Source organism: Mycetomoellerius zeteki, unplaced genomic scaffold (genome assembly GCF_001594055.1).
Source record: "Mycetomoellerius zeteki isolate Tzet28-1 unplaced genomic scaffold, Tzet1.0 scaffold169, whole genome shotgun sequence".
Classification (NCBI taxonomy): Eukaryota; Metazoa; Arthropoda; class Insecta; order Hymenoptera; family Formicidae; genus Mycetomoellerius; species Mycetomoellerius zeteki.
This window is the reverse complement of record NW_017256643.1, coordinates 102,012-120,938: the sequence shown is the minus strand read 5'-3', so window position 1 is coordinate 120,938 and position 18,927 is coordinate 102,012. Positions and strand designations below refer to the sequence as shown.

The following is an 18,927-nucleotide window of genomic DNA, read 5'->3' as shown; positions in this document are numbered from 1 at the left end:
GCTAATATACCTCTTTAAAAAATAATTCATAAAATACTATTTGCAACAAGAAATATATTTTTAATTCGCTATTTATTATTCTAAATATTTTGTTATAATTTATATAATAATAGTAGATCGACAAGAATTATAATAAATCCGGAATGTTCTTTCTACTAGTTCTGCTTCTTAGTGTAACATATTTTCTTGCTTTTATATGACATGAAATATGGAGCAAGTAAGTTCAGAAAACACCGTTCGATGCTGCAGGAAGAATATCCGCAGCAGTCATTCGCGTCATAAAAGTGAAGAATCGAACGTTGAATTTACTACCAAGAATTTACCAAAAGCTACTTTTATCTCACGCTTCTTGCATATAAAGTTCATTGCTCTTTAATCCATTTTAGTATTACTCATGGAACTGAAAATCTCAAGGGACATGATTGATTACTTGTTACAAAACGTTATATACCTTTATGTTAAAAATAGGAGGAAAATTATTTCAATGTAAATTATACGCCTTAATTGCAAATACAGAAAGTATTATATAAGTCATTATAAGTAATGTTGTATAAAACAATAGTATGAGTTACTGTAAAATAAAAAACTAATTTGAATACTACTACAGTAAAAATGAGACGATCGATATTTTAATTAATCATTGAAACCAATAAAATTGCTATAACAACATAGACATAAAGAATTGAAAAGCATTTGACTTATATGTGCATGCAGGGCTGATATTTTTTATTAACTTTTTTTATATTCATGGATTGTACATATAATAATTTTATAAACTAGTGCATTTGCTCTCAAGTTTTGTTTTCATTGACTAAAAATCCAAGCTTGATTACAGTCAATATTCATTTAATAATTCATGTGCTTGTAAAGGTTGTGATTATTAATTTATTATTTTTGGAATTAACAATTTATGTTAACACATATTGCTGTTTGATTATTATATAATTTGATAGACTATATTACTTAACAAATTTTTGAACATTTATATAATGCTGTATAACTAACAGTTGTGTTGCAGATAAAATAAGATAAAATTTAAAAAAAAAAAGCTTTACTTGTGCAAGCTCCATTTCTTTTTTTAATCTTTGTAAGTACGGCAAAAAAAGAAAAGTATGGCGCGAATAATGACGTAGTTTCTTTCCCTCCGAATACTTCCATTGTCCACAATAGCAATGCCGGTGCCGTCCCGAGTTCATATCGCGGATACTTTTCTCTCTTGATGGAACTCTATATTGCACGTATTATTCGACAACTAGAAGCCAATTGTGCACTATTCTGCACCATTGACATTCTTCATTCTATTCCCATCGCATTATACGCAGTGGAAGTAAAAATCAAATGTTAAGAAAATTTCTTGGAATGGATTTATATGAAAAGACGAAGAAAATATTATATTTTTTTATAAGGAGAGAGGAGAGAGATATCTTATAATCACCATGTGATACTTTAATGACCTATTCTGGATATTAATAAGATAAAAAGATGAAATTATGATTATAATAATATTTGAGTTATAAAGATCAAAGTTGGCTAAAGATATTGTATAGAATTCATATATTCAGGCCCACACGGCGCTTTCATTTTTTTTTGTTATTTATTATTAATTTTTGCAATTTATATTAATTTTTTTATTTTAAATTAGTAATTTCGAGGTACGTATAATCAATTGAAAAGGAGAATGTTAAAAAGAGGCTGATTTCTGTCTAAAAAAGTGTAAATAAAAGGTATAGTATTTATCGTACATTTTTACCTCTTCGATACGATAAAGTTATTAAAGAGTTAGTAGCGTTTGAGGAACACCTCGAAAATTAAGCAAAAAATATTTAAATTTATATAAATACACTATGTTTGTATCATTTATGACAGTTGTTCAATATTTTGTTACTGAATAGAAAAATTTTATATAAATTATTTCACAGTTAATTTTTAATTAATATCTAAAATACGCTATAATTACTATCTATACGCTATAATATAATACACGAATTATAACGCTTATAATTTATAAAAGATGTATCTTATATAATACCTTATTAAGTTACCTAATCATAATCTATGTATTTATCATTACGCGAAATATAATTATTTCTTTTGCTAAAATTAATACACTGAGAAAAAAAGTTGTTAACTTGACTAAATGCGTTTAATTCGTAATAATTATTTAGTTTAAATATTTATATATTTAGATTAACAAAATCTTGTAATTTAAAACTCGTTATTTGCTTGAATTAACAAATATCTGGTTGAATTAACAAATATTTACTTGACAGCCCGTGACCGCTACATTTAGTTGAATCAACTAATATTTGTTTAAAACAGCAACTTTTTTTCTCAGTGTATGCTTTTTTTATTTTGCTGTTTTGTAAAAATTTATTGCGATTGCTATATGCATTTCATGTATTTAAAGTCTCTCTTAGTTTTAAATTCGATGTTATTTATCTTCCATAATTACGTATAGCGTACTTATATGGTACCTTTGTGTCTGACATTTATTTGCTTTTTGTCTTGGAATACACGTTGAATTTCGCGTTTTATGCAAGTAAAACCACTTAAAAATTTAAGTGAGATTTGCGACATTTTATACACGTAAAAATACGACAGCGTGTTTATGGAACGGATATAAAGTATTTTTTTTAAATTTATTTCTACAAAAGCAAGAATTTTTTAAAAGCAAAAATTAATGTATATATTTTTTTTACCACACACTAACAATAATGATATAGATCAGTCATTTCAATTTTTCACTCACGCGACTTTCTAAATTAAAGTGAGATATGTTCGGAATTAATGGTAATTTTGTAACAATGGAAGGTTTATTTGTAAGAAAGTATATATATAAAATATGGGTTATTTGAGATATCTCAGAACAAATTTCTCTTAACCTTATCGCTTAGATATATTTTTTATTTTCCGCGAAATATTCGTAAATCTAATAAAGTTCTTTCCTTGTTCGGCGCATACTTAGTACATAAGTATTATGTACTAAACTACAGCGAGTAATTTTCAAGTACGTATATATATTCAATATGTATATATGATGGCTAAAGAAAAGAAAACTGTTTTCAGTAGAATAGACTTGCACGGCGCGTAAGAGTAGATGCGAAAAAAATAGACCGATAATGCGAACGTAATTAATCTAAGAAAAAGAAAAAAGAAAATTAACTCACAGAAAAAATGTAGATGGCAATAATTATTTGCTATTCTATGAATAGCTATTAAATAATATTTAATTATATATGTGTATTAAATATATTAAATATTTATGGAAAAGTATGTGGCATTATTATGTGTACTCTTGACAAGCTGTATCTTTTACCTCGTTAAATATTTATACTTATTATTTACGTTAAATATTCATATAAAATTTTTTTAAACTATAATTTTTTAATGTATCAAGTGAATATTTACAGATAAAAATTATTTCATAAAAAGAAAATTTCTATAAATTGTAAAAATTTCTGAACCAACACTTCAGAACATGAAATAGGAGTACGGTATATAGAAATTACCTATTTTACTTTGATTAAAAATTGCGTGAGTCACAGTGAAGTAATTAATTATTACTTTCTGATTTTGCTAATATTCTACTTAAGTGATTCTTTTACTGCCGTAAAAATTCTAAAGAAGTTTAAAGTATATACGCTTTTAAATCGTGCGATCGTTTTTAATTAGTGCGGTAAAAGTTAGTCGTTGAAGTAAGTATTTTTAATATGAATTTCTAGAAATCTCTCTCCAGCAAGTTCTGCTAAGAATATTCATAATTGCGCATATGTTGTGTTAATAAAAAAAGGAATGTTTCTCGAGACGCGTTTGACTCCGTGGTGGCACGTTTACCTTAGGGTTGAGGTCGCTGCCCTGTTGCATAAGTGTGCCGACCGTAAACCAAAAACTGTTGGCCAGGCTGAACTCGTTGACAGTTCTCAGTAGAGGAATGTCGTCGCTGTCCGGATCCAAGGCGCTCACGTGACTGTCCTGGTGACAATGTGATGAGCCCCCCATCGAGTGGTGCAGTTTTAAAAATAATTATACTAATTCTACTTAACTTATACTTACTTACATTATACATCGTACATTTTATATATTTTTTTTATACTATGCAAACATGGATAATGTTATGAAGGACTGAAAATACAGATGCGAAATAACTCTGAATTTTTTATTCTAAGTAAACAACATTTTCTTTATGAAATAAAATTTTTTTTTTACAAAGTATCTGTTCTCTTGCGTTATTGATGAAGAATGTTGCATTAAAGCACATATAATTTCACATATTAATTAACTTTTCTTCTTTATTCATCTAATATTTATATATCTTGTAATATGAAGTCATGAAATATAAATAAAAAATAAGCTTTGTTACAAAATTATATGAAAAATGTTATGAAGTACTAAAGTAACAATTTTTTAAATAATTGAAGAATAACAGTAGATACCTACATTTCATTATTTTTTAATTAAAATATTATAGAATTACATAATATTTAAAAAAAGTACTCTGTGTTTTGTAATTTAAATACAATCCATCGATCGCACCACTCGACGTGAGCCTACCTGCAAAGGACATTTGCAGCTTGGGCAGGGGGACGGCTCCACCCACTCGAAGGGCGAGAATCTTGCCACTATCCATATCGTTAAGGACACCACCACGTAAGCGCCTAGCAAGAACAACCAGATCTCCATGGCGAGGGGAGTCATGAACGAGAAGAGCCGCGGTGGCGTGCGTTTGGTTACCTGAAGCATTGACGTTTGTTGTTACTAATCTTCGAGAATTGATATGATCGACCCGATACGATATCGAAGATAAGATGTAATCTTATGAATGCAACGATGTACTCTTCATGTCCAACCATCACGTCGCGTTCCTTGCTGAAAAATAATTTGAAGACGCGAGTTGTAACTCTCGCATCACTTTCTTGAACAATATTCAGTCTCTCAAACGGCTCGAAAGACGATTCTTTATTTCGAATTACGGAAGCGTATTATTCTCCGGTGCGCGTCGAGCAGAACACAATGGCGGTGCACTCTGAGTGCAATCGCCGTACGTGCTGCTTTATTTTTTAACGAGAGATCGCTGACGTCGTAAGAGGTAATTGAGATTGGATTGTAAGACGCATAGTCCATTAAAAAAATGTAATCAGGTAGCATATTCTAAATAATTTACTTTCAAAAGGTTAATCTCTATCTTTATATTAATCTTTGATTATATAAAGAGAAGATATTCTTTCTTCAATTATCAATGCGAATTAGAATAATGCATTATGAGCTTTTTTAGTTCTGAAAGCGAAATGGGGACTGCGGTATGCTTTATAAAAAATTTTACGATATTGTAACAAGACTCCAAGATTTGCTCGATTATTTTACTCGCAGCTTTACAGTGAGCATCCCTGTAATATTGCAAATATATGACTCGCAACATAAACAGATATAAACGAATTGACGTGTGCCCTGCAAACAGACATCTACTGTTTGCACTCCGGCGAGATGATGGATTTATGTGCGCGCTGCCTCGTGAACGGGTACTGTGCAGCGTTCGGGGGCGGTGAACGTGAGAGAAACGGGCGGGCATGTCGGATGAAGGATGTCTCGACGGTGCGATCGGTGAGTACACGAAGGAAAACGGTAGAAGTAGTCCAATGGGTGGAGCACCTCGTTGAGTGTACCTTAGGGTTGAGCCCGCTGCCCTGTCTGAGGAAGGTGCCGGTGATGAACCAGAAACTGTTGCTGACGGTAAACTGGTTCTCGACCACGTCGCTCTCGGCCAGACACGGATGCGGATTGTTCCACTCGTACGGGCTGAAGCGTGCCATCACGAAGAGGGTAAAGCTCACTAGCATGTAGGCGGCGAGCACGTAGAGCCAGATCTCGACCGCCAGCGGATTCATGAAGGAGAAAAGCCGTGTCGGCTGACTGGACGGCACCTAAATTACGTCACGCTACGATTTTAATTAAAACGGATCCCGTTTCGTGGTGCGACGCGACGCGACGCGACGCGGTACGGTACGGTACGGCGCGGCGCTGCGGGCCGAGTCAACTTTTACGGCAATCCTGGACATTCAAAGGTTCTTTTCGCGAGTGCACGTTGAAGAAAGGGAAGTCGTGAGACATGCAATGCAGATTATTTGACAAATTAATTTCTCGTATTTAATTAAACGAATTGAAATCCCCTTGGGTTACATAAATACTTGCGTATTTGTGATTAATATTACCGTAGAATAATTAAAGTATCTATTATGTTTCTCATTATTTAGTATAGGTTATAATAACGTGCTCATATGAAAATCACTTTTGTTAATATATGCTAATGCAACGCATATACTGAAATATAATCAAGAATTAAACATGTATAGAGACATAAATACGTACTTTGATGGAGATATAATGAAATATTAACATCATGTCGCATGCAAATGTAATTTTAAAAGAAATTGACAGCTGATGCACGGTGTTAACTCACCTTAAATAAAATTCCAATTCCGAGATTCATAAACGGCTTTGTGAAGTCTATTACGCTTTCCCTAGCATAATTAATCGTCATGGAAGCAACTGCGAGATCCGCTCTCTGAAAGAATTAAGTACTCAACAGAGTTAAGGGAATTCAATTTCCTTGATAAAGTTGAAGTCGAAGTCATATAAAAACAGAGATGCTTATAATATCATGAAAGACAGTAGGAATTAATAATCACACAAAGAACTTTTATTAAAGAAGTATTTACCATTCGTTTCATTATAGAATGCTTTCTCTTAAACAGATAAAAATAATCAATACGTATCGCGAAATATTTACACCAAGCAAATGTACTTCTTAACAAATAAATGTATCGTGAATAAGAGGACTTAAAATTACTTTTAAGTCTTGGTTTATTCTGTGAAATCGTAGATGAATTTTTTACGAACGTGCGAGTGTCGCGGACTATGAGACATCATTCGCGTCATCCTCCTGACCTTAGAATATCCGTCTACGGTTTCGTAGGTTTCTAGGTTAAAGCATCATCCCTTTTCACAAGAGGCAGATTGCTTTGCATGTTTTATAAACTGCTGATCTTCGGTATTCAGAGAGCACGCTGAGACGACCATTGCGAACTTTGTGCATGTTTTCTCCGTCTCTTTGCATCTCATGTTTTAAATCAACGGTAACAAATTTTTAATAATATCAAACAATTATGATTTGTTCACGATATAGGTTTTATTGATATTAATTTTCGAGAAAGCTAAAATCATATATTAAATTATTTTCTTCCTCGCTATCTCTTTCCTTGTTTATCGTTATGTTTTTAATTGCGATATAAGTAACAAAAAATTTTTAGTTGCTAAAGAAATGATTAATATATATGAAAATATTAAAATAAAAATAGTTTCGTGGCTCCAAAAATAAATAAAAAATAAGTAAATTACTTATATGAGTCTCCGCGGTTGTTAGTGCGTTAATAATATATTTATAAGATGATAGAATAGAATTTGCAAACAATTAGAATGTATTTATATTTGAAATAGAAATATCTTTATTACTATATATCATACATTTCTTATATAATAAAATGTTGCAGAATAGATAGATATATTTATATCAAAGGCTAAATGGTTTATGTATCACAGTCAGTAAAATTGATCATAGAATGTCAAAAGCTTTTAGCAATCGTGTAAATGCATACGCAATACGTATATGTTTCGATATTATCAGTAACAAATGCTTGAATTATCTATTGAATGAAAGCAAAGCATTATCTCGGAGAGAGGCGCTTGTTACATATATGTGATAAAATCAGTTCAGCTAACCGCATATGCACAGCAATAATAATACACGTGTAAAATAAAATAATTATGAGTATAAAAATTAAACTTTGGGAAATGGTATATCCATTTCCTTTGTCCATTCATCCATGATTAAAATGTCATTGCAAATATTCATTTTTTATCTGGCTGTTAATGCATTCTTTTTTAATATAATATATTGTGTGTATATACATAATATCAATGTTTGAATTGTACCATCGTTAAAAATTGTCAGAATTTTTAGAACCACAAAACGGATTCGGATTTATTCTTACGCCAATAATATTTTTGCGTAGTAACTGCATGTGCGACTTTTCCACGAATAACATACGGTTTTGTTTTTAAATGTGCGTAGGTCTGTTTCATATATCACGTTCTTGTGTTTTCATCTTGTTTCGGTGATAAACTTGAAGTTCTATAAGTATTCTTTTTTTAAATTTCCGCTTTCCAATGCATTAATGTTTACTAGATAATGTTTCCATTTTTCATTGAAAATTCGTACGCGAATGAACGTGTATTTTTTCTTCCTGTTAATACCGGCTACATAGATGCGATCGCGAGGAAACAGGAAACAGTACGAATGGAGAACTACTTCTCTTCTAGTAACGGAAAGACAATATTTACCTTACTCTAGATATATACAAGCGCAGAAAAGTCAGAATTTTAATCAAAATTTGAAAAGAAATTGTTGATACTGAAAAAAATATAAAGATTCTTTCTGTTTTTAATTTTAAATGTTTTATTTTAATTATTAATAGATTTTTTATTAATAAAGGAAGTTAAAAATAAATAATAAAAAATTAGAATAGCAGAAAAATGATTAAAATAATGATAAGTAGTTTTATTTTTATATGTATATATTATATAATAATCAATGAATATGAGGGTTCCATAAATTTGGATATTAAGTTGCGTTTTCTGAAGCAAATATTAATATTAAATTTTTGTAATGTAGGTGTTTATCAAATAATATGAAGTTAATAATATTTTAAAAACATAAATATATTTGTATGTCTTGTATTGAGAATTCGATTGCAAATTTGCATCTCTATAGGTGTTTCCGCCTCATTGTCCCAGTGGAATCAAACTTCGAATGAAGTTTGATTATATAATAAATGTAAAACATTTCTTTTGACTAAAATCTTTTCTGACTAAAAATAAAGCTGCTGAAATATTGATGCACTGTTAATTTGCAGATTACGTACAGCACGGTCCAATTTAATAATTGTGATATTGCAACAATTAACAGTAAATTTCAATTTACCGTGCAAATTATGCGAACATTGCGTATGCGCCTACTCGATCATGCAGACAATAATGGATCGGCGGCACAGATTAAATTCGAAAGACGCTCGCGGAAGTGCATATATAAAACTTTGATTTTAATAACTGCACAATTTTACAATTCAAATGACAAAGTGCAACATCTGCGAGCTGATCTATGAATCGAAATATTAAATACCGTCGTTTGGTCACGGGAAAAATAGTTAATCCAGGTGATTCTTGTATCCGACTACAGGCGTAATGAAATTCCTAGCGGGATGGATTTATTGCGACACGTCTGCGGAAATTTACTTTGCTTTGCATATAAAATCGGCCTCTTGGGTCGCGTGTACCCATTCTCCTTTCTACCTCGATATTTCTCCTAATATACTATGCTTGCTCAATTTCAACAACATTATTAACACATTGTGATTGAAATCAGTTTTGATAAAGGAAATAATATTCGACATTATTTTCACATATTTTCACTAATACAATTATTAATGTTATTTAGAATATTTTATAATTAAAAAATGAGGTTTACTGACTTATTATATGATTATTCATTGTTCCTATTGTTTAAAATAATGTTAATAATTGTTTAAACAATTGTTAATAAATTATGAAAAACTATATCAGATCCCCACATTGATATAGAAATGCAGCTGTTTAATTAATCGATATCTTAATTACATTTTATCTCGTGATATTGATTAAATTTTTTTCCGATTCGCAAAACGTGTTATTGATAATGTAATTTTTTAATTTTAATTTAGCGCATGTTAACACTAACTAAATTATCACCTTAACGTTTATTTTATTTCTTTTAATATTATACCTATATATCTCATCATGCAAGTTATCGCATGGAAGAAAAACACGATCTGTGTATTCTGTCTTACCTTATCCATAAGTTCACGCACGATTCCATTCCACTCTTTCGTCTCGGGATCGTACACCCCATACATGTGATCGGGCACCAATTTGATTGCGTATTGGAAACCGACTTGAACGGCGATCGACTTGAGCAAATCGATGCAGAAGCCTTCGAACCTCGCGTTACCAGTCAAATTCTTGTCTTCTTTTACCATGACGTAGGGTCTTTCCTGTGAAAGATTGGATCCCACTGATAGATCATAGAATTGTGCTCATCGTGACAGGGGAAAGGCAAAAGCAAACCCTCAAAAATTCTTATTTCCACGTGAGATGCATGGTTATATCAAAGAAAAAAAAGTGGGAAAGAAGCCGCCGTTCCATGCAAATATATAGCATTTTGATCGCTTGTCCCTCAAACATTTCCTTTTCGCGACATAGCCATGAATTTTTCATTTTTCTGAGAATACACAATAACGCCGATAAAACGTTTCCTCGACCAACTAAGATTTTTCTTAATATAACAATTCGCGATTTTACCGTTTTCTTTTTAAAATCCTTCTAAAGTGCACTTGAATTTTTTTTCCTTACGAAAACGATAAAATTGAATCAAATTACGTGTTTGAATATTTAAAACCCGATCTACATAAGACGCAGAACGCAGGTCGCAGGTCGCAAGAGAAACGTATTTCAGATTGTATAGTACGCAATACGTAGGACGCAAGACACAGGACGCGAAAGTTGAAGTTCACCCAACTTCTTGCGTCCTGCGTTCTGCATCCTACAACCTATTATAATTAAAATACATTAGGTTAGTTTCTAGTTTTGCGACCTACGACCCTCGTTCTGCATCTTACGTAGATCGAGCTTAACACTCCACAAAGATAGAAACAAGAGTTTAGAAATCAAGTTTTCTGATTTTTCTATGTATATTATTTATCTCATATTAATTATTTTAAGATCAATTTAATATGAATATACGTACCAAGTAATTTAACATGCTTTTGTGACTCATAGGTTATTTGATATTATTTATAAGTACATATTGAAGATGCTATGTGGTTTAAATGTGGACACTATCTCTACGCGACATAACAAACTTACCCGACCCCATTTAGAGCAGCTTTCATAGCACCATGCGATCCATACACTTGCAGTATTCTGCTTAATGATTAATTCTAACGCTACGAGGTCGCAAACGTGACTAAATTGGATATAAGGTATCATTACCTCTCGCGTCATCACCACGAGCGTAATGTTGGTCGTCGTGGTTTCATAAAAGGCGTCTAGATCCGTGACGTTAATACCAGACCCGGATTTCCACTCGCCGACTTTAACAAGCTCCTCTTTTTTTAGTTTTAAGAGATCCAACTTGAAATTGTTCCTCTTTCCTTCATTGAACTCAATATGTCCGGTTAATCCGTGTAAGCCTGCCTGCAACAGAAACACTCGTATAAATCTAAATCCGTGTCAATTAGGTTTATTAGTTCGTTATTTATTAGTTTGTTGCGATAAGTAATAAATAAATGACAACCTATCCTTCATTTTATGTATTAATATTTTTTCCAATCGTACTATTATTATTTTTTAATTACTGCAGAAATACCATTTAAGCTTCTCTCCATAGAGCATGAATGTAGCGATTAATTTTTTATTTTTATGATAATGTGTGTAGCTCAGCTGTATAATTCTTCAAAGCTTTGTATATCTACTATTTAAAAATAGATAGGATGTGAGAAAAATTGCACTTTTATGGTAAATAGTGGTCTCTCATGAAGAAGATAACAATATTCCGAAGTTGAATTTAATATGCGAAACGTTGCGAATTTAAATATTACCATCTAAATTGTCACTAGATAAAATTGTCACGAACATCGAAAAGTAATACAATTTTTTTACGCAACATTATACTCATAACTGTTTAATAACGAACAGCCGGATTTACCGTTCGTTAAATCATGTGCGCGTCTGATTCTGCTTAAATTTATTTTTCCTCCGTGTCCAGTAGCTCACAGACACGCATACATGTATACACGATTCATTGCTGACGGCCTACATTTCCGGTGTATACAGTTGGCGAAATTTTTCGCATTAATTACCGCTTGCGGTCTACCGACGATTTGCGCACAGTTTATTTGATTTACCTTTTTTCTTTTTCAGTATATATTCGTTTGTTGAGTTGATAGAATGTTTATCCAAAATGTGCTTCTTCTTAAACTTGATCACTTATTCTATCAGTACAGTAAGATAAATCCTACACTCAGAGAGAGAAAGAAAAGTTTTTTTATATTTGTGTTTAATCATAATTATAATTATTCTTATTATAACGTTAGTAATAATAACTTTGTAAAATAAAATATATATTTATAAAATGTACACTTCTATCAACAAATATATGTATTACATATAGCTGGCATCGACTAACATTAATTATAGCAGTAATAAACGTAATGATAGTAATATATAATTATCTATAGTCACAAATATGAAAAATTTTTCTTTTAGTATATCTATGTATAATTTTTGAATTTTTATGTAAATATTTTTATCACATTTTTGACCGGTAATTAACAGTGTTCTCAATGCAGCATTTTCATGATATTATTCAATAAAATATTGTTGTCCGTTGTCTTTTTAATCCATGAATGTTTAGAATATCGTAGCTTGATGCCTGGTCATTTAACTCTTTAGACTCATCTCGTGTTCCATTTGTAATACGAATTTAATCGGGAATGATGAAAGCTGTGCGGAATATGAGTGAGTTTATTATATAAAAATGATCGATATTTCATCTACATTAAAAGAATTTGAACGGATTTTTACGTGAATATCTCGTTCGCATATTGCTCAATCCACTACACAATAAGAATAAATTCCAGACTAAAGGAAAATTTAATTGTTGTATACAGGTTGTATACAGGTTTTTATATTTTTCTGAAAGATATCATACACAGATATAAAATATTGTTATTGAAAAATTTTAATAAATATATATATATAATTTTTCTATTTCTGAAATTTATCATTAATGATCCAAGAAAATCACTATATAACTGTGAAAAGTTATTACATTATTTAAATTATCTTAACTAAGAAAAATGCCTTTAAATCGAGTTACAAAGTTTTACGAATTTGGATTGATACAGTTGTTAACACGATTTGGTAAAAACCGGCGTATACAGAAATACAATAGTTTCCACTTGTCCGTGCTTCACGTAGTTATCTCCAATGTATTTTTTTATCTTTATGATTCCATGAAACGTATTGTTAAATTATTTTGAAAAAAAGAAATCGTCTTTCATCAATCCGGCAGCTGGCGCGAGAATTTTAGCAATGATTCTACGGTCAGGATTTTTATCTGGCTGTCAGTAGCGGTATTGCGGATCGTACGCTGATCGATAAATCTCCGTTGCGATATCTCGTCAGTATCGACATCGACGAGCCGGTTCGCAAAATCAAAAATACGCCAATGTTCGCGAAACAAATGGTAAGCGCGCCGGAAGTAACCTGCGCGCCGCCACATGTATTTTCGGTACTCGACGTGCTCTCCGTCCGACGAATACGCACGTTAATTACGCTATGCGTGCGTCGATGCATCACGCGTGTAAAACCATTACACACGCGTACATTGCACGCAACAGAAAATGCAACTCAGGATATTTTGCGGAAGCATGTCGCTATGTACGAATAGTTTAAAAAAGGTAATAAAACGCGAAACTATCATTTGTAAAGGATTGATACGGAATATCCGGATTGTTCATTGTAAAATAAAATTTGTTATTTGTATAAAAATAGTATAGGGGAAGTTGCTGCGGTCGCTTGAATTGTACCTCATCAATATTTTATATGATTACGGTTGCTTAATATAAGCAACGTTTAATAACAAAAATGAAAAATAAATAAGAAATGAGTAATATAGACAAAAATTTAACACGTTACATCTTATTTTTGTAAAGGATTAATCATTATGTACTTCTTTGTAAATCAAGATTCTTAATTGCTGTCTTATACTTTGCCAAAGTTACTGTATTTCATGTTAGTATTTGTCTATGAAAATTAATGCTGACATTCCTCGCTAACTTGCATTCATGTGGGTACGCGATGGTGAATTGTATTTCCGTCGGCAGCACACATAAATCCATTTCCTAGCGTTCAGTAACGGAGTTGCGTTGTTTCTACGTCCGCTTATCCAGCTGATACCAAAGCATGTTGGAAATAAGGCATCGTTAACATCGCTGTTACATTGAGATAAGAAGTGTTTCTATTATAGCTATTTTTGTACACGTAATATTAAACACGTGTATAGTACTCGACTTAATTATAATTTTATCTTATGTATAATAAGAATATTGAGTTTCGATAAATTATTTAAACCTGTAGAATAAATAGTCTAGAGGGTAAGTTTTACATAATTTGTAATAATCAATTTAGCATTTTTATATGTATTTTAAATTGGGGAACGACATAAATTTTAATAGAAATTAAAATTGAAATATACATACAAAATTGAATTAAAATTCTTAATTTTGCATGACGATTATTAAATAATTTAAATACTGTTTAGTAACGTACATTGACAATTTTAATTAAAACAGAATAAAACGTATAACATATTATTACTTTTTACACGATACATTTGTAGGAGATAAACAATACTTATTTGTTTGAAGTATGACTTGGTTATATTCAATGCAACATTGATTTGCGCCCGTTTTTGTTTTAATAAATATATTTTATTTATTTATAATTTTTCTGTATTTTATATACATTTTAGTAAACTTATGCATATTTTAATTATTGTTAAATTAAAATCCATTTATGGCGCTTCTTAATTTAAAATTATTATGTTTAAAATCCATTTGCTAGTAAATGAATTTTTATTTTATTCAATACATTTTATTTATTTAAATTTATTTAAATTTTTTCTACGTTTTACATATTTTTGAAAACATATTTACATATATATTTTAATGTGTGTGACTGGTTAATTATTTTATATACTTTGGATTAGAGTCGATTGTTTCTTATTCACGCATATTTACTTCGCTTGTGTTCTCTTTTCTGTGTATCTCATACATGTTTCTACACCTTTAGAGTGTTGAAATAGAAGTATATCTGAATAGGCAAAGCTGCCTATACTTGCTGAGGTACATTAATCTTGCCGCTTTTATAGCGAGTTTTACCTTTCAGTGTCCAGCTCAAGTTGCTTAAACGATGTAAGGTTCGGAAAGATTTTTAAGCGTAAATTAATGTGTGAAATTTGTCAGAATTATAAAATAATTAATATCATATTCATATATTAATACATTTTACGGAAAACTAAAATTATATTACAGTCACATGATGTGATAAATAAAACGTGTATATATATTACGTGAAAAAAAGGATGCTTAGTGATAAAGAATTTAGATCGACAGTTAATTTTTTTGTAATAAAATTATTAAACGGTTTCCTGTTTAATTTAAATACTATGATGGTAATACCGGCTTAAAATGTTAAGCTGGCCATTATCCGCTCAACGGTACCTAGAAGTACGTTCGCATTGATAATTTACCAGATCGCTCATTTATTTACACAGTTATTCACAGAACGGCAGAAATGGCGGACACGATTATTCCGTTAATAGGATATGGTCACGTCGGAAGCTGCCAGTTTACCGTCGCGCAGGATTTAAATGCATACGCGGAATTCAACCGCGATAGTGTAGTCGCGCTCGGTATATACTATCTCTTCGCGGCACGCTATTTATTTCGGATTTAACATGAAAGGAACGTCGATAACCGATACGGTGCAGCGACGTTTCGGAAAGTACCACAGCCACGAGACGAGAGCGCGTTGATATTTACGAACGAGTAGATGCTACGTGAAAGGAATATAGCAGGCAGACTTATCGGGAACTTTTATAATTTCTACGGCAAAGTTTTTTTTCTCTCTTTTCTTCTTCTTCTTTTTCCTTTATTTTGAATATATTTTTATTGCCTGATAACGTTGTACGTCTTAACGGAAACGCAGTGCATCCAGATAATAAAAAGATTGCAAGAGACTAAACGATGCTCAAGATGCAGTTTATATACCGCCATATATCATATTTCCTTCTCGCTGGCAATTGTCGAAGGTATACTGCTAAAAACCTGTGACCGTATAGCGACAAAATTTTGAAAAATTGTCACGACTTATCGATGTCGCCTTCTTTCATTTTCGCACGTTTTCGATTATTCCGGGGATCTGAACTTTTCTACAAACTTGTAATTTTCTTTGCTGTCGTAAAAAAAGAGAAACTTTATAATACCGCATAAGAGAAAATGTTACAGGAATAATTTGCAATACAAGAAGCCGTCTTTGTGTGAACTTATAAATTTCTCTGACACATGGAACGATGCGCATCGTTATGCTTTCCATTCCGATAATGTAACTGTTTTTAAAATCCGACGTTGTGAGCTTAACATATCGAATTTATATTGATACGTTAAACGTAACATCGTTTGTAAAACACTCTACGAAAGATAATACCAGATTAAAAAGAAAATTTAATAACTTTCGCGAAAGGATATTTAAAATTATTGTGATTTCATATTGTTAATTCTATTATTTTACGTAATAAACATTTTACGTAATACGTTTAATGCCATTCAATAATAATATTAATGAAAATGGTTTTGCAGTTTATAACATCTTTTCATCAAAATTACGGTTACTGCGTACTTTATACTCGAATTAATGCCGTTTATGCATTATTGTATAAACATACAGGTAGTTGTGAAAAAGATATCGGTCTTTTTGAATATAATTTCACAATATGACAAGCATCAGCATTATTAATTATACATGTTATTTATCAGAAAGGAGGATGTTCATTTTCCATTAGAGTTCAGCCCGAAGGGGTAATCACTTAATGTAATCATGGGACAGAGTCCTCGAAATTATTATAAAATTCATATAAAATCTCTACGTACAATCCGATAATTACATACGCAATCACGAGAAGTCATTGTGTAATATTAAATAAAATCGTATATTTTACCAAATGACTTCATATATGCAGTGAAAAAAATTATTTGTAATCAGACGAAATTATATGAAATGAAATGAAATCATATAATCTGTGTGTAAACATTTTAGCTAGTGATTATCCTCTCGGTTTGGCTCCCGGCGTTACACGGTAAACTATATATCGTTTTATAAACTTTATAATATAACTTAATATTTTTGATGCAAGTACCACTTCCGGCCTTTCAAAGTTTACTACCGAAAGTGCCTATATATTTTCTATACGTTTATACGAGCGCGTATGGACACATATGGGCACTTTCGGTAGTGAACTTTGGAAGGCCGGAAGTGATACTTATACCAAAAATATTGAATTCAAACTTTGATGTCCATATTTTACTAGAGAGGTCATACCTTTCCAACGATGTGTACCGTAAATGTAGATGACTTAGGACAGCATGTATCTTTGTTAAATTCAATCATGGAATCCATCCATAAATCTCTAAAGGAAGTTAAGTTAAATTTAAGTTTTAAACTTCCTTTAAAGACTCATGGATGGATTCCATGACTGAATTTAACAAAAATATATGCTGTCCCAAGTTACCTACATTTGTCCCAAGTGATCCACATTTACGGTAGTTTACCACGTAACGCCAGGGATCAAAATGAACATCCTCCTTTCTTGACGAAGAATTTGTGTGATGGTTCTTCGAAGATTGCAGATGTCACATATAATTGAAGGTGTATACATATATTTTTAGAAGAAAAGTTTCTTGTTATAAGTATCTATAGAATTTTAGTCTTAATAAAAAAAATAATCGCATTATACGTCAACGTTGGGAAAGATGTTACGTTTACATTGGCACGATTTAGTATAACAGCTTTTTGTAGATCTTTTAATGAAAGTAATATGAACAATACGGAGGAAAATCAACGTTTTAATTCCGTTTTAGTTTAACTAGGCAAGTAATATTTAGTTTAACTAGGCAACTAAGTAAAAGTTTAAGGACTTTCTTGTTTAAGGATTTAAAAGTCTCATATCTTGCAATATTCCAATTTGCGAATTTCAAATAAATCTCTGCAAATATGAAGAAAGAGAGATCCCTCTTTGTCCATATTTTTAATTTCTGAATTTATTATTCGCGGATATAATGTAAAATTTAAGGATTTCTCGGCTAATAAGAAAATATTCAGGTACGAAGCTTTAAGCTTCGCTTAATTCGTCATTGTCGCATCTAATAGGGAAGTCCTGTGTCGGTAGCACTTGGGTAATAAAACTTGGTGCTACATGTTGGATCTAAGTCATGGGTGGCACGTATGCGCGAGTTTACGTACGTGTCTCTCGTATGACGCGGTCGTGCATTCGGGATGGTCGCCGTGCATGGAAAGCGCGACCATAGTGGCTAAAGGAGGAGAAAGCCCCGAGGTGAGGCTTCCGGGATGTAGCTATTTGCTAAATACGTTGTTCAATTATTCATGTGTCAACGTTGCTTTCCTTCCATTGCCTTCTACATATATGTTTGCGGTTTATCACCGGACGACTACCAATCTCTACGAGGTAACGAAGAGTTATTCTCGATCGTCAAGATAGTAGCAATTTTTTACTGTTTCCTTTCGTCTCGGAGAATCGTAACTTTCCGTGAAGTTGTAATAAAAGATGTTTACACATTTTGAATTTTAACACGAGTGTTTTAATACTTTAGCCGAAATAATTCTTTTATTTGTAAACTATGAGAAAGAGATTGTCACTTGTTTTATTCGTGTAAATATTGTATAAATATTGTATAAATATTGTATAAATATTTCGTTTATTTCTGCATTTTTAGATTTTTATGAATTATGATGAATTTTTATCATTTTTAACCAAAAAAGATTATTGTTAAATTTTAAAAGCTTGAAGAGACTGTAAAAGCAAAATGGAGTATAAGTAGCTTTAGTAGTTCCTTAAGCACTGAATATATGTAAGTAGAGTTTAAATTACTCTAGAGCGTTAAGTCACGTTCGGTCAATCAACCTGTGACAGAATAAAAAGAT

General features: G+C 31.6%; 1 protein-coding gene across 1 annotated transcript in view; it reads right to left on the bottom strand.

The window, feature by feature from the left end:
• Positions 1 to 18,927, bottom strand: part of LOC108721397 (glutamate receptor ionotropic, kainate 2) — a 69,562-nt gene that overhangs the window by 15,940 nt on the left and 34,695 nt on the right. Inside the window, exons 9-14 of the mRNA XM_018445935.1 lie at positions 11,137 to 11,340; positions 9,936 to 10,139; positions 6,455 to 6,559; positions 5,661 to 5,918; positions 4,552 to 4,731; positions 3,835 to 3,972 (exon numbers count right to left, since the gene is read on the bottom strand). Of these exons, the coding sequence (XP_018301437.1) occupies positions 3,835 to 3,972; positions 4,552 to 4,731; positions 5,661 to 5,918; positions 6,455 to 6,559; positions 9,936 to 10,139; positions 11,137 to 11,340 (1,089 nt within the window). The remainder of the gene's footprint in view (positions 1 to 3,834; positions 3,973 to 4,551; positions 4,732 to 5,660; positions 5,919 to 6,454; positions 6,560 to 9,935; positions 10,140 to 11,136; positions 11,341 to 18,927) is intronic.